The sequence below is a fragment of the Suillus fuscotomentosus genome, assembly GCF_016647785.1.
Source record: "Suillus fuscotomentosus strain FC203 chromosome Unknown F5891scaffold_37, whole genome shotgun sequence".
Classification (NCBI taxonomy): Eukaryota; Fungi; Basidiomycota; class Agaricomycetes; order Boletales; family Suillaceae; genus Suillus; species Suillus fuscotomentosus.
The window spans coordinates 451,248-470,688 of NW_024539549.1; the positions used below are offsets into that span (position 1 = coordinate 451,248).

Sequence of the window (19,441 nt, forward strand, 5' to 3'; positions counted from 1 at the left end):
GATTCATTTCACATCTCTGCATTTGATTACGAAAGTGAACGTGACTAGCCCACTCTTTTTTAAAACGATTGTAAATATGAAGTTGTTATCCTGCCCTCCGCAAGTGCCTCGATAAGTCAATTGTTCCATTCCTGTGAGGTGCTAAGAGAAACCCTATTATATATTATAAGGTCGTTATGATGTCGTCAGAAGCTATTTGCTCATTCCAGTGCAGCCCACAGATACCCCGATCACCAACTGGCTCGCTGATAATGTTTTTCTTTGGTTCGTGTCTCACTTGGCAGTTCGACACCCATATCAGACTGTCGTTTGTTCTTCTTCATCCACTTTTATGATTACCTGGAGTGACCGGAAGAAGATAGGAAATCAAGAAATAGCTACAACAGGATGAATAGAGCCATACATAACTTGAACGAGTATAGCTCCACTTGCTGCGGGATGTGACTTTTCACAATACCGACTATCACTAGTCGAAGAAATCATAGTCAAGGAGTGGTCGTCTCGGTTTCCCAAGAAACCCACGAGCAAGTCTAATGGCAGAGAGGGCAAAGGCTTCCGGTAGAATGAGCAAAAAGCCCAGCAGGACCAGCAAATTCGAGATGTTTAGCAGGCTAATAGTGTAACAATCAATTTCATACGCAATTTGTTCAGTCCGTTGTACCAGACCGATGCGCGCTTCAATTCTTTAAATACCTTTCTCCCAACTCATGATGAGTACACCATCGAGGAATGTTTAGCATCGCGACAATCAATGTAAATGGATACCGGTGTTATATGAGATGGCGGCTGGCATTGATATGGTCAAGTGATACAACGTGCTGAGGTATAGAACATCAGACAAACAGCATCGGATCTTGTGATGAACCACACTGCCTTGCTCGTGGTAGCGAACATTAACAATGATCATATAGTCCAACTCTCAAGTGTATTTCATAGCACGAACGCTGTGACTACCAGCCCTGCAGTGATTATTTAGCTCGACACCAGCAACACATGACAGTCAAACGAACCAGCAATTTGATGAGCATCCCTTTGCTTGAGAGATCGCTCGATGAATTGTGCGACTCCGAAATGGCCGAATCCGTGTCCATCAATTCATTACCACAGAAGAACTGCCTTTAACACCTGTGCATTATCCATGTTAAGACCGGGTGGTTCCAAGTCAATTTTATTTTAGACCGAATGATCATCATGATGCTCCACTCAACAGCCTGTCGGAGTTAGAATTAATTTTAGCTCACCGCTTGCTAGTACGTACGTACATGCTAAGTACATCCATCAAAGTCTCGACTGGCAGACTTACCATATGATGTGTACCAGAATATGAGCGCTTGAGCCACTACCTCCTTCCGTCATGCATCATGTGCTCCAATTACACAGTGCGACCATCATGATCCATACATCATGAACAAGGCACCCTCCGCCGAATCTGCTAGATCCAAGTCACACACTGCAATCACGGCCGTATTGCTGCGCATACTACTGTATGTACTAGTACTTATCTTCAACTGCTCGCTGCATTTATTCACACGTTGTGCCACAAGAAATATGTCAGTCCCAGACACCTTCAGTCTGCAGCTAGTAAAGGTAATTCAGTCGTGCTTTATCTGCAACCCTTTTCTAATGTGTCTCGTCAACGAAGTACACTAACGGTAAGGTCAGGTTGATGACAACGTTCATCGTTATTCACGACTCAACTTTAGTCGCTGCGTTAGCAGTCCTAGTAAGTTGTGCTGTTTCAATCTCATCGATGATAATTTTGATTATCACCAGGCTTATGACTACTTTGTCACGTTACACTCTGAAGTCAGCAAAAATAGACCTACCATACCTTGGTGCTGATCTTTCTTGTAGGTCCAGTGGTCTTCGGGACGGAAGTGGGGGATCGTTCGCACTACCTTCATGGTTTCGCGATATGTGCCTTTTGCTGGTGCAATCATGACCTCATACAGTGAGATACTTATTCCAGTGCGCACTACTACACAAAAGCTTATTCTTGACTAGCCGCTATTAAGACATGGGGCACGCAAAATGTGGGTATATCTTCGATCTGTGCAGTGTCAATTACCCCCACTAAAACTCACGTCAATGTAGTGTATGCCATTTAATAATGCTACAAATGGTTGGTTCAGACGATTTTCATCACACGGATTTGCAATAACATTTTGCAGGTATGCATTTCCTAGGAATCATTGCCTCAGAAGGTTAGCTTTTTATACAATATTACGGCATGAAACTACATCCAAACGCAGGATTGTTGATTGCCAGAATATACGGCTTTTCTGGCAATAACAACACTTGCCTGATCATTCTCCTCTGTTTTGCTTCGGTACAATGATATCTCTATTTCCCTTAAGCACCACTGACTCGTGTGGCGCAGACCATCTTGGTGATGGCTGTGATTATAAGCGCTGCCCCTATCAATTGGAACATGGCAGGTGAGGTCTCAAGGTTCATGTCCTAGTCATATGTAGTATTTATTTATTCATTTTCAGGCTCCCCACCTTGCGCGTTTGAGGGGAGTCGTCATAGTGCCCTTCCGTATGGACTCTTAGCGTTCCTCGAGATCGGTGAGGCAATCATTTCATCCAAAACTTCCTTACTTGACAATTCACTTATAGTTCTTATGTCCACCACCGCATATTTGAGATATCGACATTATCTTGGTTCTCATAGCACGCTGATGAGAAGTATCTATCGTGATGGACTGCTCTACATGTTCTGCATCATAAGTATGAACACCATTAATTTATTGATTTTGTACTGACATCTCTATAGTGATATCATCAGCCAATGTGATCGTAATCAGCGTCCTACCTGTAAGTTCTTTCTTTGTTAAGTTGATCTTGAAGAATTGAGTAGACTCCTAGCTCTCGTACAGTGAGATGCTAAACGCGTTAGTCTGGTCGACCATCCATGTATATTTATATCGTTGAAGCTCATCCCCCCATTTTAGACCCCAGATTGTTATACATAGCGTTCTTGCTTCTCGCATACTGTTCAATCTTCCAGTGAACAAGGCACCGGTCTTCCCCACATATCAATCGACGCCTTCAACGGAAATGTTATCGTGTCCACACGAGTTTGATGCGATGTCTGAAGGCGGTCAGACGGTTTGTGATGTTGACCACAATCAAGTTTAGATTGCTAATTCTGTAGGTGAGATTAGCATCAATTGGCTTTTGTCATTTGAGTTTGCTGACTATGAGTTTTTCATATTCAGTTTGTTTCTCTTTGTCGCGTCTTTTGCATTGCAGTGCTTATCTACTGTACTACCCAGGTGCATGCGTCTTCAGTACCGCTTCGAATCACTTATCAGTGGCTATTGAGGGGCAATTCAATTTGGTTACACTTTGTGAATTTTCGTCCCTCTTGATCACATGGGTGTGATACAATGGATTATTTGGGAATGCACTCATGGTCACGATGCCAGGCTCTCCAACGACTATCTTAAACCCGCGGGTTGTCTGTTACAGCATTTCCAAACGATATGCCAAGACCACCAACAGATTCCGCGGTCTCTGATAATGCCTGATATGACCTCACATGATACTAACTTCTCGACAGATCAGGGCAGGTTCGGGGTCTGCACAGATAACTTACGAGAGAATGGCTGTGATAGTACATAAGGTTAAGTTATTGTGGAGGAGCCCTATATACGATATTCCTTACTCCTCCTAGCGCCTGGGTACACAATGGTGTCTGCTGCAGATTTCTTTCAACAGGATTTTGATTATATTATCATTGGTATGTTAAGTTATGCCTGCGTGCGATGTCTTGATATAACATTTTTGCAGGGGGCGGAACAACTGGCCTTGCATTGGCCTCAATGTACATACTTATCATGAGATCCATGTTCTTCTTTCCCTTCAAATCTAACTTTAGGATGTTGTAGCCTTTCAACTAATGCTAGTATTCGTGTAGGAGTCATTGAAGCAGGTCTGAGGAAGGATGATGAGATGATTCTTGTGCCTGGTAAGGGGTCCAACAGTGAGCATCAGAGAACCTGTGAGAAGAAGATATCGTCATATATCGTTATATATCGTAATATATAGGAAAGGTTTTCATCACATTGGAATATAAAGTGATATAAAGCAATATATGACTATGTAAAAGCACCATAATCAGCATAATCCCCAGCAAGAACTCACCGGTTTACTGATGCACTGATTGACCTTGCGTTCATGAACTTTTTTTTTCAATTTCCCTTTGTAAAGGCATGGTTGGGAAGGCTGTTGGAAGTGAGTCTGGAGTTGTGCTTCAAAGATAGCGCATCACAGTTCAACCTCAGACCCCGAATATGACTGGAATTTGGTCACAAAACCTCAACAATTTGCTCAGAATCGGAAGATATCAATCCCTAGAGGCAAAGTTCTTGGTGGCACATCAGCATTGAATTATATGGCTTACTGTCGGTGGGTGCATGGATACTATGTACTCGTGCGATCACATACTAACTTTCACCTTCATAGCGGTTCCGAGCTCGAGCATAACGGTTAGTACCAATGGCTATGCAACTCAATTGATAATGTATGTGCCGAAAGACTGGGAGAAACTCGGCATCAAAGGTCTGTAGTACATCATTTGATATAGAACGGAACACATCACCTATTTCATTCGTTTAGGGTGGAATTGGAATACCATCAGTAATGCAATTAAATCTGCTGAGGCTTGGAGCCCTCCAACTCGTCACGCCAAGGCGCATCACGCAGATGATGTTGCGAAAAATCATGGCAGGTAGGACTAGCATCGTGGATATAAACTTATGTGGACGTTTCATTCTCGAGCCAGGTACGGCTATGTCAAGACGAGTGCATACAGCTACTATTATGATCTCGTTTTGCCATTGTTTGAGACCATGAATAGGATGGGTGTGGTCACTAACCAATCTGAAGTGCGTTTGAATATTGTCAAAGTGAACACAATTGAAATTGCTATCAGGCCTCCGGAGACAATATAGGCATTTGGACGTACACAGCGTCCATTGATCCTCAAACCAATACACGCTGTTACAGTACAAATGTAAGGCGATAGTAAATGTTATCTTGAAATAATTGATACTGAATTATCTTTCCAGGCGTATTATGACCGGGTTTCTAACCGACCAAACATCATTGTACTTACTGGCGCACAAGCCTCTAAAGTGATTTTCAGACAAACCTCCAGTAGTGATATGCAAGCTACGGCAGTTGAATATCATAAAGGGGGACGGGCTTACAAAGTCCCTGTGCGCCGGGAAGTTATCATATCAACTGGTATGTGTCTATTGTGGTGGTTGAAATGCTAACCCAAATGATGAGATCAGGTGCTCTGCAAACCCCCCAGATTCTAGAACTTTCAGGTGCGGCACTCTAGCTATAGTATCAGATAGTCTGCTTAGCTTTCAATTTCCACTTGACCAGGGATTGGGGATCCAGACCTCTTGCGTAGACTGAATATTCCCGTAATAGTTGATTTACCTGGTGTTGGCGAAAACCTTCAGGTCCGTGCCACCTCCAGATGAGAAGCGAATAGGGCCTGATACCTGTCTTAGGACCACCCTAAGGTATCCATGGGCGCAGAGCTGAAAGGCTCGCACGAGACCGTGGATGATCTCAATTCAGAAAGCTTTGCTCAACAAAAATTAGAACAATATCGTCTTTCCAGAACAGGGATACTCAGTAGCACACTGTCTACCGTGGTATTCGTTCCATTGTCATCTTTCATCCCACCCGACAAGATGCGAAGTATACTCTCAACCCTGGATGAGGCTCTACAATTACCGCAAATCCAAAACTCGCCCTGGAAAAAATGGTACGAAGTCCAACGCGCCTGGCTTGAGAACAATGGTATTGCTCAGTTAGAGGTGGTTTTAGAACCTTGTGCGTCTTTTATCTGTCACGTATAAATGTAGTGTTGATCACCCACAGCTTACACCCATGTCGGGTGCACTAATGAAAAAGCTAAGCATTACACGATAATGGTCTTCCTGCAGCATGCTTGGAGTCGAGGACATGTCTGTTTGTTTTTCTTAAAATTACCACTTGAACTCATGCTTCCACCGCAGGTGCATGCAACTTCTTCATCCGTGTTGGATTCGCCAGAGATTGACCTGGAAATGCTCAATTCTTTGGGAAACATTGGTAAGTGAATCATTATTCCTCGCAGGCAGATCATTGAATCCTCTTCGAGATATGATGATGCTTTTGGAAGCTTTGAAATACGTTTTCAAGATCATGGAGACAGGGGCTCTGGGCGACTTGACTGCGGAAATCATTGAACCTAAACCTTCTTGGTCAGACGAACGACTGATGGATTACATCCGCTCAGACATCGCCAGCGGATTCCATCCTATCGGTGGGTCGTGTAACTCGACAGCTGCACACATTTCTTATGCAAATTACTCTCCAAAAGGGACAGCTTCGATGCTCCCTCGATCCGCTAATGGCGTCGTCGATAATGAACTGAAGGTCAAATATCACATTGAGTATAATTATCTGTTAGACGAACTCGCGGATTCTTTACAGGTGTATGGAACAACCAATCTGAGAGTGGTGTGTATATCTTTCTTGACAAAGTGAGCTCAGCTTCTTTAACATGCACTTCACAGGCGGACGCCAGCGTTTTCCCAATCGTAAGATTGAAAATTGTTACCTTGGAGATACTAATACAGGTGATCTTAGCATGTGGGAACTCATCCTCAAGCCACGCTTTATGGGTAAGCCATTAACAATGATCATGCAACTTGCTTTGAGAAAATCTTTCCAGGTTAGCTCACAAAGCCGCAGAAATCATTCAAACCAGCGAAAAAGTTGAACTTTGATATCCTCGATGGAAAGTATTGTCCGTGGACGACTATTTATGCAAGTTTATGTATCAGCTTTTCTCCGCGGCAACAATTCCATAGATATCTCAAGCACCGATAGTTCCTGTCCATGTCTCAATCAAGTCGATTACACAGTAGCCTTTCACAGGCACGTATTGCTTAGTGATCATCTTGATCACCTCTTGAGCGACCATGCCACCAAGGAAAGCTGCAGTGTTGGGCAGCTCGGAAAAAGGTGCTCGAGCACTACGTAATGATATAAGCCATAAATCTAAACCAAGATGTAGCTCTACTCACATCTCGCCAATTGCATCGTCAGCCTCATCGGGAAGCTCAGTAGACTGTCCGACAATGGACTGAATCTTTGCACGAATGGACTCGGCCGATGGTGACACCGAGGTATCGCTCGCTTGAAGTAACGAAAGCGCAGAAAGGGCTAGGTGTATACACGTCTCCTTCGGCATCGTTGATAACGACTCCACTAACCCAACAGACGAAATTTAGCGGTCTGAGCGAATGCAAGGTCCCAAGGTGTTACCTAGAGCAGCTTTGTCTTCATCAAATGTACCCCAAGGTTTACCTCTAAGAACGACCAGAGCATGGGCATTCTTGACAAATGAATCAACTATGCCGTCGTCGACCGGTACTCGGAGATAGCTCTTGAAGGCCTGTTTTTCTTCCTCCGCCCTCGTTTTGTACAGTCGCTGCAGATGTATGTAGTTATGGGTGTCAGACTTCATATCTGGCAGGGTTGATGTGAGAGGGAGCGCGTGTGTGTCAGACTGTTCCGTGTACTCCTTTAGGGCGGCGAGAAGATGGAAGAAAGGCGACTGGTTATTGTCCATGGCCTTAGTAGATAGCGCGGGGTCACTAAAAAGGGCCATGATTTCAGAAGGAACCTAACGGAACAATTAGGCAAAAACTCAAGATAGATGAAACAACAACAACCTTGGTTTCCGTCCAACATCTGTATGCTTGTGCTTCTGCTTCGTCGAAGTTTTCTTCGTCCCCTTTCACCTTCAGCGCAAGGACGCTTTTCTTGAATTGTTGTCTATCTTCGTACGATTTCGGGAGACCACCATTATGCTGTATGATCCCTCATGAGCATGCATTCCACCTGAACGAAGACTAACTTACAGATTTCTTCCAATCCTCAAGCGCACGAACTAAAATCACCACGTATGGTATGTGTCCGTGCTCTGTAGAATCCATATTGTCAAACTCCAGCGACAGCGCGTGTTCTCTCAAAGCTTGGAATGGTTTGTCGATGCGAAGAGAAGGAGACGTTTCCGAGTGACTCTCGATGACTTGAAAACGTCATAAGCATATTCAAGAAAACAGATTCATACGCACTTGTGTGCTCATGGAATTGAATATAGAAGTCTGCCAGGAATCCAGCTGATCGGACAACCACAAGAGGCGGGTATTTCGCATCTTTCCAAAGGAGTGCGGAGAGCTTGTTCAAGAGTGCATGATCTAGGTTATGGGAAATGACGATAGTGAACGAAGTGATCCACTCAGGGTGCGACTCGAGGATGCTCTCGAGAGTTCTAGTGTCTGCACGTCCTTCAACGCCGTCATTCAGCTCGCTCAAAAGTTGAACAGCCTCCTCTGCTCTAGACTTTCCAATACTATTGTATCCTTCTAAGAAGAAGTTGTTACCGGCATCAGAGTGTGATACCTTGGCGTGATCAAGGATAGTGAAGTGTCCGATGCCAGGAAGAACAAGGTTCTTCAAGATTGAAGTTGAAGTGGCGGATCCAGATACCAACAGTACCCGAGAAGACTCTAATGCACTCTGTCCAGTCGCTGCCCACAGGCTTGTTCGCAAATGTCAACTGAGCCTCATTTGTATAGTTCTCCTAAGGCAATCTTACCGGAGCTGACGGTCATATCTTCGGGTTTTGGTGTCTGGCGCAGACCTATTTCTGGTCAGCCGACAAGTCTTGTTTTGCTAAGGAGATCATACTCTATTGCAGTGGTTGCAGTCTCGATGTCCTGAGAGTCCTGACTAGACATGATGATCGAAAGTAAAGACTGAGCCTGTGGCTGGCAACCGCATCACTGAAAACCGGATAACCCGGTATGACAATATTTACCTTATAAGGTTGGCGAAATCTGTGTTGTCCTTATATGCCCATGTATTGGCCTACTTATCAAGCATCATTTTCCTGATCCGTGAGCTTGTTTGTCGTTTCGACACATTAATTTAACAGTATGTCGAATTCTAAGCTGGTGGTATAGTTTTTGCATTCATGCGTAAAAATTGCTTAATACTATATAGCAGTGCAGAATGATAGGAAGACGTCGATGCTGTAGGCATACGCTCAACGTATATGGCGCTGATCTATTCAAAAATTCTAGACACAAAACTCACACACACCACTGTGAGTTGCACTCGTCCTCCATGGCTTCGCTACATTTGCTTGTCATTGTCATATTTTCTGATTCAACAATTCATCTCAAGACGCAGTCAGTGCCATCCTTCTTCGCTTCTGAGGTCCTAACATCTCTTACTCGACATTGAGCCGACTTTTCGAACAGGCACTGCCGGTCTGTCAAAAGCTCGAAGGGATGTGGTGCTTGGAATGAGCTGTGACATTTTACTGGAGATTGATGGTGTTGAACGCGGCCGAGGGATTGTGGGTACCTTTCTCTAAGCTGCAGAGGTGCGTGTAATATGTATTGTGCATTTTTATGCTGCTAACTACCTCATTTCCATAGGTACTCAAGACTTAAACTTACCTCTCCCTCATCTCCTTCTCGCCCTCCTCCACTCCTCTCATTCTGGCGCCTTCCGGTGTGGTTCGCATATGTTCGAGCCACGTCAGCATTTGCTGACATGTGCTGGGCATGTGCGCTAAGCACTGGCGGTTGTTGGGATCGGGCAGTAGTGAATGGTGGTCTGGATGATCCCTCAATCCCACTTGAAACCTATTCTGCATTTTGGCCTTTCTTCAAAGTCAACATTGGCCATGTGTCCTCGACCGATGCTCGAAACTGCCGTTATCTCTGTTGGTTTTAGCTGTCTGCAACTGACGCCGAAGCTCGCAGCCTTACCCGGCTCCGACCCTGCTCCTTCTCTTTTCCTATTCTGAAATAGTTTGACCACCGGATCTCAAAACGAACGAGGTACAACTCCCTTGGGAAGGGTCAAGACCTCAGTCACCACCGGCCGAGCATATCTTCCGGTCATTGATAAGTAAGGATCCGACTCAGATTTTATTTACAATCCCCACTATCACCTACTCTGCCTTCAATCACTCATTAACGCTACTTCCTGCAAGTTTCTCGACAGGATGCCATCCAGAAAGTCGCACTGTACTACATGGTCTGGCAACAGGATATGTCATGTCGTGGTCTATGTTTCTGTCTAAGGATGACTGGTCTTCGATGATATGGCTGAACTCGATCTCATATTTGGATTTGATCCCTGCGACCAACTTCTATTCCATGGCCAAAAACTCGATCCTATGGCTGAACTCGATCCTGTTACATCCTATGGTACCACGAGTTCGATTATATACCGCCAAACTTGATCCTATACTGGCACCGCCGAGCTTGATTGTACACTGGCACCGCCAAACTCAGTCAACCACTTGAGCAGTGCAAATTTTGCATAAGGAAACAATAGTGTCAAGTTGCCGCGACACCTTGCTTTCATTGGACTTCAAGGCACTAACGATATCTGTTGTGGTTCAACCCATGTTATTGTTCCTGCAGATGGTGTTGATGATGAGATTAGGGTAGAGAATTGGCGAGGCATTGATAAACTACATGTATTGTACCGAGTGTCTCTGTATAATCCTATACAACCCAATGTGACTTCCTGGCCAATCAAGTATAAAACCCGCAATACCATGATGCCAATGAAACAATTGTCCATATGATGGTACAGATGGCAAGAATTTCCATCTCTTTTACTTATTTGACAGGAGAGCCTCTGTGCTAGAAATGCTAAATGAGAGACACTTTTTCGAACATGCTTCACCACTTCAGTACAGTTTTAGTACTGTCACGACATGATTCATGCAGCTAATGCTAAATGAAAACCATCTTGATGATTATTGGTCATAGGGGATAGCGTTCTACACATATATATCTTGTTTTCAGCAATTAGCGTGTTTATCAATCCGTTTGAGTTTTTACACAGCCAAATTCATTCAACTAATGCCGGGCACAGGTAATCATGATAAAGATTGGTCGCAAGGGATAACAATATATTTCTATACAAGACTATGGCTTCTGCACTGCCATATTTTATACGATTATAGACATTGTTGGGATTATAATGTGTATATAAGGGTTTATCATAGATCTTGGTTTTCAGTGATGCGATAAGTAATAAAGGTGACAAATTGACGCGTACAGTCACATATTTGTCACACTGCTAATGTGACAGTGTCTCTTTGACCTTCACCATGACAGACACGCGTCAGTTCGGTGATCTTGCAACTCAGCTCATTGCCGAATCTCGTCGATCGACCCTAACAGACACTCTTCTTAAATACAACGACAATCTTGTCCGATCCATCATCCGGGAACAACGCGATCTCGAAAAAATGACCGAAAACAGTCAGAACGTCACTCCAGCGATGCTCATCTATCAAACAACCATTGTACGAAACAAAAGATGTCTTCTAGCATATCACAAGCACCGTATGGATAGACTGCGCGATATGTACTGGACCGCAGGAGGCGCTTTACCGCATATCCTCAGCAATCAGGATATTCGCAGCAAGCTGTCTCCTCATGAAGTCGACTTCCTCCGCCAATACAGCACGTCTGTGATGGATTATCGTGCTGGTTTTACCAACGAGCTCGATATCACAGCCAGTATCACACATCCGCCCAAAGACTTGCATGTTCTGGTTCACGTTATCAGGGATTGTGGGATCATACAGACAGAGCTCGGGACCATCGATTTTCAGAAGGGGCAGAGATTTATGGTTAGGAGGGCTGACATCGAACACCTCATTGTGCAAGGTTATCTCGAGGAAGTTTGATAGTGCGCTGCAAATTTTTCATTAACAAAAAGGTTTTGACCATGATCAGAAAGGAAACACGTGGCGGTGTTTATTCCTGGTGCTGCCAAACAACTCGGCACTTTGTCCAACGTGTCTACGCGTTACATCAAGTACTCCACCACCATGATGCGACGTGGTCTCCACAATTACTCGAGATTGTCATCAAGTGCATTGATCTCACAAAATCGCTTTCCTTCATCTCCTAAATACCTGTCCACACATTTACGATGGTTGTCAACCGTAACTCCTAAGGCTTCTCCATCCCTTACCGTCCAGCCAACGAACGAACGTTATGATCTCTTTTTTTCTGAGGGTCCTAGTCCTCCCATGTTTACGCCAAATAAAGGGGGTTCCGGTGGTTCTGAAGACATATCTGACCGTGAATGGCAAATCCGGACAGGTCAGTCTGACTTGCTACCCTTGGGAGACACACTGATGCTATCACCAGATCACCCTATAATCATCATTCTTTTTGATCGTGCGTTACCATATAGGCCGCGCCATCTATATCCTACAGCAAACGCTTCCTGATTTCTTCGATGTCGGCCTCGTCTCAAGCATAGACCCCACAAAGACACCAGCTCTCATAGATTCCAAAGAATCGGATTCGCTGGAGGTACAAAACATTTACAGTCCAAAAGTGAGGTTGATGTATACGCCCCCTGTTGCCCTTCCTTCGCCATTTCCAAGAACGCTTGGCCTGGAAGGTTAGTAATGTGGTTAAATTACGTTCCTGTCATTAACAATAACTTTCATTAGGGCTACCACTGTACCTGGCTTCCTCTGTCTTTATCCGGCACACAATGAAAACATTGTACTCAGACCTTCGAGTAGAGTTACGCAAGGTGGCGGTGCAAGGATCGCCGCATTCAGAAGGCGCGGCAGCCGGAACCCACTCGAATCACCAGCGAGACAAGAGTCTCTTCATTGGGCTGGATGTGTATGGCACGACACGCGTCAGCGGTGGGGTTGGGCGATGGCAGATGTCAGGATTTTTACCATCAGTACTGATTCTTACTGACCATGATCGAGTAGAGACTCGACGTACAGCTTTTCGCCTATTTCTGGGCTGATACAGACTCATACCATTGACTCCATACATCCGGCACCGCATCAAGCTGCTTATGATGCGCTCAGAGTGTCGCTCAGTAGTGTGTTCGGTTTCGGCGGCCCTGGTCCGGGGGATATTCGACCAGGAGAGGTTAGGGCGGTTAATAGCGATAAAGGATGACCTCTTTTATATTTCCTGCGTTCATCTCTTCGCCTTTATTTATCCGTTGCGTCGTTAACCAAGAGATGAGCTTTATAACCGACATCCTGTCGTCGGCTGGCGTGAGAGTCGGCAGATAGCGTATACCCACATCCCCGCCACTTGTTTCCATCATTAAGCTGATGTCTGACTTGTGGAAGACGAAAGAAAGATGTCAGTCGGCCTGCTTGCACCCGAGTCTCGAGATGTGCAAATTATAACGCAGGACGCGAGTGTCGTCACAATCGGTGTAGTCCAGTCGACCCTGATACTAATTTTGGCGAACGTGTTGACGGTAACAGGGCACAGCCATGAGCTGGCCTGAGACCTCTCTTGATCCTGAGACTTGTCAATGTGCATATGGGGTATTGTTTGAATTCTTGGCTGCAGATCAAGTCTGCACACTGTGGATGAGTCTTCAAAGTCATCAAAGACTTTACTCAGACTCGGACACGAAGGAGTACGTTATGACAATTGAGGGCATACGGATATTTCTTCCTGATGAATCATGATAATTAACTTCAAGATCATGATGAAACCGGTCAATATCGGAATCCGGGAAATGTACAGGGAACGGTTGCCATGCATTGGTCCCGCTCACCCAAGTATAGAAGGCATATGTATTCAATCAAGTATAAACCCGTTTCTCAATCTGCTCCGCCTCTTTCATCTCACGTCTCTTTACCTTGAGCCCGCCGCCGACCTCGTCTTTCCTTGATTGTACACTCATTTTTTCAATCGTTCACCCATTCTTTCAAACGCAATGTTCACCAAAGCAATTGCTGCGATCCTAGCTTTGCCCTTGGTGGCACAATGTCAGTATTTTATTTTTTTGGTGTGCCTTTACGGTTGATTCATCACGCGATTTTTTCTGTTTTGTTGTTTTGTAGTTGTTTCTGCAGACACCTGCACTCGCACTTACACCGCTCAGGCTGGCGATATCTGTGACAGTATTTCGGCAGCCAACGATGTTTCCACGTACGCCAAGCCAAGTTTCAGTCCCTGTTGAAAATTCTCTGCTAATGTTTTTCTTCCTGCAGGTACCAGCTTGCTGTCGTCAACGTCGGAATCATCGACGAAGGATGCGACAACCTTGTCGTTGGCCAGAATTACTGTCTTGGATGGCAAGGTCAGGACTGCACGACCACTTATGTAGTCCAGCAATACGACGATTGTTATATTGTTTCTTCCAACGCGGGCATCAACACCACTATCCTGTACGAAAACAACCCGCAGATCAACGAGGATTGCAGCAATATTTACATTGGAGAGGTAGCTCAGTATTTCCCAGCTTTATCTCAGTTTCTAAGGCAGTCTCTTTAGGTATTGTGCACAGCGAACACTGTCCAAGTCCCTCCTGCCCCTGATGGCACTACCCCCGCTACGACAATCCCTGCAACCGCTACTCCTGCCAACCCTGACGGCGACCTCCCTTGGTGTGACGAGTAAATTCCTTGGCCTCCACCATCCTGCTACACTTTCGAGTGTATGTCGCACGGGTGATGACAGGCTGGTCGTGTCGTCGTTTTGGTCACCTTATTCCCTTTTTCATTCTGAACTTTATCACATTGTTTTTCACAACCAGAGTTACCCCCGGTGGTGGTATACCCAGCAATAGTAACTCCATCTTTGCACTTTATTACCTTGAATTCTTCACATGTGGTAATTCTGGTAATTCCCCTTACATTCGAGGGAATAGATCGCGGTCTTATAGGGCTTGCCCTTTGTGATGACCATTTACATACGCCGTTGCCGTCGGTGTGATGAGGATATTCAGGAAAACGCTATTCCCCATACTCGTCCGTTCATAGGTAAGTGTAGGAGGCTTTTCTCACTCGATGACAAGGGGCCAGATTGAGCACAGAGTCTTCACCGGTGCAGCTCGTGTATTTTATGATCTTGACAAGGGCACTCATTTCATGCAATGGGCGATCAAGCGCCCACTGATAGTGCCCCCTAAATCCATCTACTTCCTGAAAGCGATATGAAAAAAAAGATGGGAAGATGATGAGAAGGCTGTTCAGCGGGAAGCTGCAACAAAGCAATAACCGTCTACCCGTCTCGCAGTGCATCCGCCTTCAAACACAGCAGCCTTCCTTTGATACTTTCGACGATTCATCATGTAGGGAGGGCTGCCCGGGTCCTCGTATTATCAGAGCCTATCAACATGCTACCAACTGATGCATCAATTCCAGATATTTAATTCGACATGTGCGGCGCACTGCACGGCTAGTTGTCAACTTGTCACCCTCTCTCATAACTTAACGAGTTGGTTCTCCATGCAGAGGAGCAGTTTCAACTCATCTTCAGGCCCGTCTTCGGCGCCCGAGTCGCCAGCAGTGAATACACGCACTTGCAAAAGAATGGTGTCTTTGATTCTTGTTTCAGAGTCTCAAAAAAAGAAGCGGCACCGTGCTCAAGCGGAGCCGCTGTCTGACACCCACACCTGTAATAATCTGACCCGCATGCCTTCAGAGTGCTACTTTGTACCCGCGCATTGAGTATGGATACCACCCAGGTGCACCCATGTCATAGATCGTTCATGTGCATGACTCGGACTCGCCTCCGAGTTGAGTTGCCGCAATACTTATTACTCCCGACGTTGTAACACCTATGAGAAAGTATGATATGTATGTAATTCCGTATATATTACTATAGCTCAGCTTTTCATTCTTTTGCTCCAGTATGGGAAGGTCCACCTTGTATTTGCCTGCCTCTCAGGCTGAGGTTACTATTTCCAAGCAGGTCCAGGGTAGTAATTGCCTGTATTAGCTCAGCTGACACAATATTGTCATTTTTCGCGGGCCACTGGCATAATATTCGGAATCTACAGGCACGGATCAATATACCATGCCTCAAAAGATTCAAGACTACTATCAGCTACTATCATAGCATGTTAACACGAAATGCACTTCTCAAAGACATACTCGCAACTGCTGCTAACATTACCCCCAGAGCTACGCGAGAACGCCATACAGTACCGCCAAGTAAGTGTGATGGTAGTTAATTGCTTGACGCCGGTAGCATTGACCATCTGACAGCTCAAGAGACTCATCAACCAACTGGTCCAAGAACTCTCTTCTCTTGGTCTCAGTCCCACTGTGCTCCAACAATTGCTAGAACAACAGAATCCTACGAGTTTGACTGCCCAGATCGAGGAAATACGCCAGCAGTGTGATCGAGTCTCTGATTGCGATGGTGATCACCAACGACATGCCACTGTAGTCTACGAGTTTATTGGGACGTCCTCTCATATTGAACCTCGTCTCCGGCTGTCAATCAAGCATCCAACAGACGCTACAGATATTGCATCTGGTCACACGACCACATCGGACAGCATCCTAGAGGCTCTACAGCTTCATTCCCAAACGCTAGAGAGCAACAAGGCCTTGGTGGATATCTGTTATTCATCAACGAAGTACGTCCGATGTGTTTTTGGTGCGCTTTTGTTGATAGCTTGGAACCCAGCACCCACGATCTTATCATACCATTACGGTCCGATACCGCGTTCTTTCAGCTATTAAATACCGCCCTTGCATCGCTCGCTGAACACCTTAATACTGTGCATGGCGGTTTCACATCTACGCTACAAAGTCTGGCTTATGCTATTAGTGCGACAGCACGTCCCACCTCCTCGTCGGCACGTTCTTTCTCGACTTATTCGATGGCCATCAGTAACGCTGCCACATTGCGACCCAGCTCTGGCAGCCGAAATACAGATCTATATTCATGGAGAGAGATATTCCAGATGTACGTTGAAAGTGAAATTTTCGAGAGTGTCGGGGAGAGAACTCGTGGGGAACGCAGTGTCGAGGAAACAGAGACCCGCATGAAGCAGTTTGAAAAACGCATGCAGGAGAAGAGAAATAAGCTCAAGCTGGCTGGAAGCAAGGATGCGCTGGATGTTTTCATGCGGATGAACTTTTTTATCTTGGATTTAAAGAGGGTGAGTGTGATTTTTGTTGTCGATTTGTTTAGATATTTATTTTCTACTATGTAGTTCCAATTTGCGAATGCCGAGGCTACCCGCAAGATTCTGAAGAAGCATACGAAGCGGACTGCATTACCCCTTCCTTCCTATCTTCTTCCACTCTGGAACGGACCATTACCAGCGTCTCCACCTTCAACGGAGTTGGCCTTGTCGCCTTGGCAGTCCCCAGTATCTTTGCCTCGACTCCTCGTGCAAGCTATCGGCGAAATTCTACTTCCAATTGTGCCTCACGTCGACGATTATTCGTGTCTTATCTGTACCAGTCTCGCGTTCAAGCCAATCAGACTTGCATGTGGCCATTTATTTTGTGTAAGGTGAGTGCATGACTATTGAAGCCGATTGTACGACCAAATGGACTAACTTGGTCTGTCATAGATGTCTCGTGAAGCTTCAGAAGCTCGGGAAAGCGAACTGCCCTATTTGCAGGGCCCCTACGGTGCTAAAGGCTGACCGCAGTGAGTCCCCCGCTCGTCCCTCATTGTGCTTTTGGTTAGCTTATGTCTCACAGCCAACGTTGATTATGCTCTCTTGAACTTTATGGCTGACTGGTTTCCCCTGGAGTCGCGTGTGAAGCTGAGTACTAACGAGCGCGAGGCAGCAAAGGAGGAGCTTGAAGAGCTTGGTCTTAGTGGAGGATGTCGAGTGATGTAAATCACGAACAGGACGACAGTCCTGTCTGGACAGTTTGGACATGGGCTCGAGAGGTGTGTTATGGTACACTATTTATATTGGAATGCGATGGCCTGCGGGATTGCATGCATTTTAGATATAGTTGTATTATGTTTTCTATTTAAACAGAATGATAATGAGGTGCTTGCGATGACAAGAGACAGCAGGTGTCGTGTTTCATTCAGACTCTCCAACAACATCCTCCATGATTTCTTCTTGCCAGTTTCGGCGCAAGGCATCCAGAAAATCCTGCACGCCGTCACCTTCCAGGAAGCTGGTGAGGTTCATGAGAGAGAGACCGATTCGATGGTCTGTCACGCGATCCTGCGCATAATTATACGTTCGAATCTTCTCGCTGCGATCCGCGGTGCGGACCAGATTCCGGCGAGTGGCTCGACGGTGGGCGACATCTTGTGAAAGCTTTACATCCATTAGGCGAGCACGAAGGACTTGAAAAGCACGACGCTTATTCTATTCGAAATTATATGTTAGATGCCCCTTAATGACAAACGAGTGTAGGTTACCTGATGCTGACTGCGTTCGTCTTGCATGGAAACAGTGATACCGGTGGGTGTATGGGTGAGACGGACTGCAGACTCTGTTTTGTTGACGTGCTGATGACGATGGTCAAAGTCAATTACTCTGCATGGAATCAAAAAACCCACCTGTCCACCTGCACCACGTGCACGCATTACCTCGATCTTCACATCCTCCATTTTGAAAAGTTCATCATTCCCGCTGATGCTCTCGGCATCTTCGCTCAGCGGCAGAACCTAGTAAGGGCTATGTTACCCATAACCCAATCAAATTTACTAGATACTTACTATAACCGCAACAGTACTCGTATGAGTCCGCCCACTTGACTCCGTTGCGGGGACGCGCTGCACACGATGTACACCGCTCTCCCACCTCAGTGCATCATAAGCTCCTTCACCTTTAATCTCGAGGATAGCATCGCGAATCCCTCCGCTTTCGGTTTCGCTGCTCTGTATGACACTTGTTCGCCACCCGACTGAACCAGCATATCGAACGTAGACTCGCAGGAGGTCCAACAGAAATAGAGCTGCTTCAGACCCACCGACGCCGGCTTTCAACTCCAGCAGAGCATGTAAGTCACGCGTAGATGATGGAGGAACGAGAAGAGAGGGAAACGTTGTGGATATGTGGGTAGATAGGGTATGGGCCAGGGAGGTGAATTCTTCCGATGCTAAGGTGCGCATGGTTGGGTCAGGATCTTGCATGAGGGGTAGTATTTCTTCCAAGGACTACTGTGGTAGCATTGAGCCAGGGCCAACAGCGATGGGATGTGATGTCACAAACCTGACGAGCGTGCGTCCAGTTCGACCATGCTTCATGCAAGGGTTCTAATTCTTTGAGTTGACGTGCACGTGCTATGTCCTCTGGAGAGGACATATCCTCAGACATCTAACAAATACTGAGCTGATATTTCATACTGCTGTCGATAGTAGTAGTCTCACATTTGCTAGCAATTCATCCCTGACTTTGATGCGCTTCCTCACAGCCTGAAGGATGCGAGCACCATCTTGTTCAATTTCGTGGATGACGTTGAAGGAAGTAGGATGAACCTCTGCGAGGTATGTACGCGTGCTAGAAAAAAAACGCCGGTAAGGTTTTAATGGACTATGGCAGCGATACAGAAGGCGAAACATGAAGACTCATGAAAGTCACTGAGCATGTTC

The 19,441-nt window shown here is 45.7% G+C and overlaps 9 protein-coding genes across 9 annotated transcripts; 6 read left to right on the plus strand and 3 right to left on the minus strand.

Moving 5' to 3' along the window:
* The first annotated feature begins 1,257 nt into the window (after positions 1 to 1,257).
* On the plus strand, positions 1,258 to 3,294 carry F5891DRAFT_448264 (uncharacterized protein). The gene is made up of 17 exons (XM_041371870.1): positions 1,258 to 1,484; positions 1,545 to 1,587; positions 1,643 to 1,652; positions 1,704 to 1,723; positions 1,774 to 1,806; positions 1,855 to 1,951; positions 2,005 to 2,033; positions 2,095 to 2,122; positions 2,172 to 2,204; positions 2,253 to 2,329; positions 2,381 to 2,438; positions 2,496 to 2,570; positions 2,622 to 2,732; positions 2,779 to 2,819; positions 2,871 to 2,896; positions 2,957 to 3,159; positions 3,224 to 3,294. Exons 1-16 carry the CDS (start codon positions 1,405 to 1,407, stop codon positions 3,141 to 3,143), a joined length of 948 nt encoding a protein of 315 aa, XP_041224347.1. The 5' UTR covers positions 1,258 to 1,404; the 3' UTR covers positions 3,144 to 3,159; positions 3,224 to 3,294.
* A 401-nt stretch (positions 3,295 to 3,695) lies between these two features.
* Positions 3,696 to 6,802, plus strand: F5891DRAFT_1190563 (alcohol oxidase; the record flags this gene model as incomplete). The annotated part of the gene is made up of 21 exons (XM_041367318.1): positions 3,696 to 3,747; positions 3,798 to 3,831; positions 3,896 to 3,975; positions 4,218 to 4,241; positions 4,292 to 4,415; positions 4,473 to 4,495; positions 4,545 to 4,568; positions 4,626 to 4,737; positions 4,792 to 4,894; positions 4,942 to 5,022; positions 5,078 to 5,255; positions 5,306 to 5,341; positions 5,403 to 5,482; positions 5,534 to 5,861; positions 5,910 to 5,995; positions 6,047 to 6,122; positions 6,172 to 6,336; positions 6,394 to 6,533; positions 6,590 to 6,613; positions 6,663 to 6,697; positions 6,748 to 6,802. 21 exons carry the CDS (start codon positions 3,696 to 3,698, stop codon positions 6,800 to 6,802), a joined length of 1,860 nt encoding a protein of 619 aa, XP_041224348.1.
* Positions 6,803 to 6,891: 89 nt separating this feature from the next.
* On the minus strand, positions 6,892 to 8,824 carry F5891DRAFT_1190564 (uncharacterized protein; the record flags this gene model as incomplete). The annotated part of the gene is made up of 8 exons (XM_041367319.1): positions 6,892 to 7,051; positions 7,103 to 7,286; positions 7,344 to 7,704; positions 7,754 to 7,891; positions 7,943 to 8,112; positions 8,159 to 8,625; positions 8,683 to 8,727; positions 8,775 to 8,824. 8 exons carry the CDS (start codon positions 8,822 to 8,824, stop codon positions 6,892 to 6,894), a joined length of 1,575 nt encoding a protein of 524 aa, XP_041224349.1.
* A 136-nt stretch (positions 8,825 to 8,960) lies between these two features.
* Positions 8,961 to 10,001, minus strand: F5891DRAFT_1174054 (uncharacterized protein; the record flags this gene model as incomplete). Its single annotated transcript, XM_041365651.1, has 6 exons — positions 8,961 to 9,152; positions 9,183 to 9,221; positions 9,323 to 9,466; positions 9,551 to 9,739; positions 9,866 to 9,894; positions 9,935 to 10,001. 6 exons carry the CDS (start codon positions 9,999 to 10,001, stop codon positions 9,033 to 9,035), a joined length of 588 nt encoding a protein of 195 aa, XP_041224350.1. The 3' UTR covers positions 8,961 to 9,032.
* A 1,156-nt stretch (positions 10,002 to 11,157) lies between these two features.
* Positions 11,158 to 12,146, plus strand: F5891DRAFT_448508 (uncharacterized protein). The gene has a single exon (XM_041371871.1). The coding sequence runs from the start codon at positions 11,227 to 11,229 to the stop codon at positions 11,809 to 11,811; it is 585 nt and encodes a 194-aa protein (XP_041224351.1). The 5' UTR covers positions 11,158 to 11,226; the 3' UTR covers positions 11,812 to 12,146.
* Positions 12,147 to 12,159: 13 nt separating this feature from the next.
* Positions 12,160 to 13,063, plus strand: F5891DRAFT_954996 (uncharacterized protein; the record flags this gene model as incomplete). Its single annotated transcript, XM_041375292.1, has 4 exons — positions 12,160 to 12,232; positions 12,327 to 12,539; positions 12,592 to 12,817; positions 12,868 to 13,063. The coding sequence occupies 4 exons, from the start codon at positions 12,160 to 12,162 to the stop codon at positions 13,061 to 13,063; spliced, it is 708 nt and encodes a 235-aa protein (XP_041224352.1).
* A 653-nt stretch (positions 13,064 to 13,716) lies between these two features.
* Positions 13,717 to 14,832, plus strand: F5891DRAFT_1042362 (uncharacterized protein). Its single transcript, XM_041362100.1, has 4 exons — positions 13,717 to 13,896; positions 13,972 to 14,059; positions 14,122 to 14,353; positions 14,405 to 14,832. The coding sequence occupies exons 1-4, from the start codon at positions 13,845 to 13,847 to the stop codon at positions 14,528 to 14,530; spliced, it is 498 nt and encodes a 165-aa protein (XP_041224353.1). The 5' UTR covers positions 13,717 to 13,844; the 3' UTR covers positions 14,531 to 14,832.
* A 942-nt stretch (positions 14,833 to 15,774) lies between these two features.
* On the plus strand, positions 15,775 to 17,879 carry F5891DRAFT_1042365 (SPX domain-containing protein). Its single transcript, XM_041362101.1, has 6 exons — positions 15,775 to 16,068; positions 16,123 to 16,499; positions 16,550 to 17,027; positions 17,082 to 17,386; positions 17,448 to 17,527; positions 17,581 to 17,879. Exons 1-6 carry the CDS (start codon positions 15,988 to 15,990, stop codon positions 17,721 to 17,723), a joined length of 1,464 nt encoding a protein of 487 aa, XP_041224354.1. The 5' UTR covers positions 15,775 to 15,987; the 3' UTR covers positions 17,724 to 17,879.
* Positions 17,880 to 19,430, minus strand: F5891DRAFT_1148016 (peptide chain release factor 1). Its single transcript, XM_041365059.1, has 6 exons — positions 19,220 to 19,430; positions 19,062 to 19,166; positions 18,566 to 19,006; positions 18,407 to 18,514; positions 18,266 to 18,355; positions 17,880 to 18,212 (listed from the first exon to the last, which is right to left on the minus strand). Exons 1-6 carry the CDS (start codon positions 19,409 to 19,411, stop codon positions 17,919 to 17,921), a joined length of 1,230 nt encoding a protein of 409 aa, XP_041224355.1. The 5' UTR covers positions 19,412 to 19,430; the 3' UTR covers positions 17,880 to 17,918.
* Between the last annotated feature and the right edge of the window lie 11 nt (positions 19,431 to 19,441).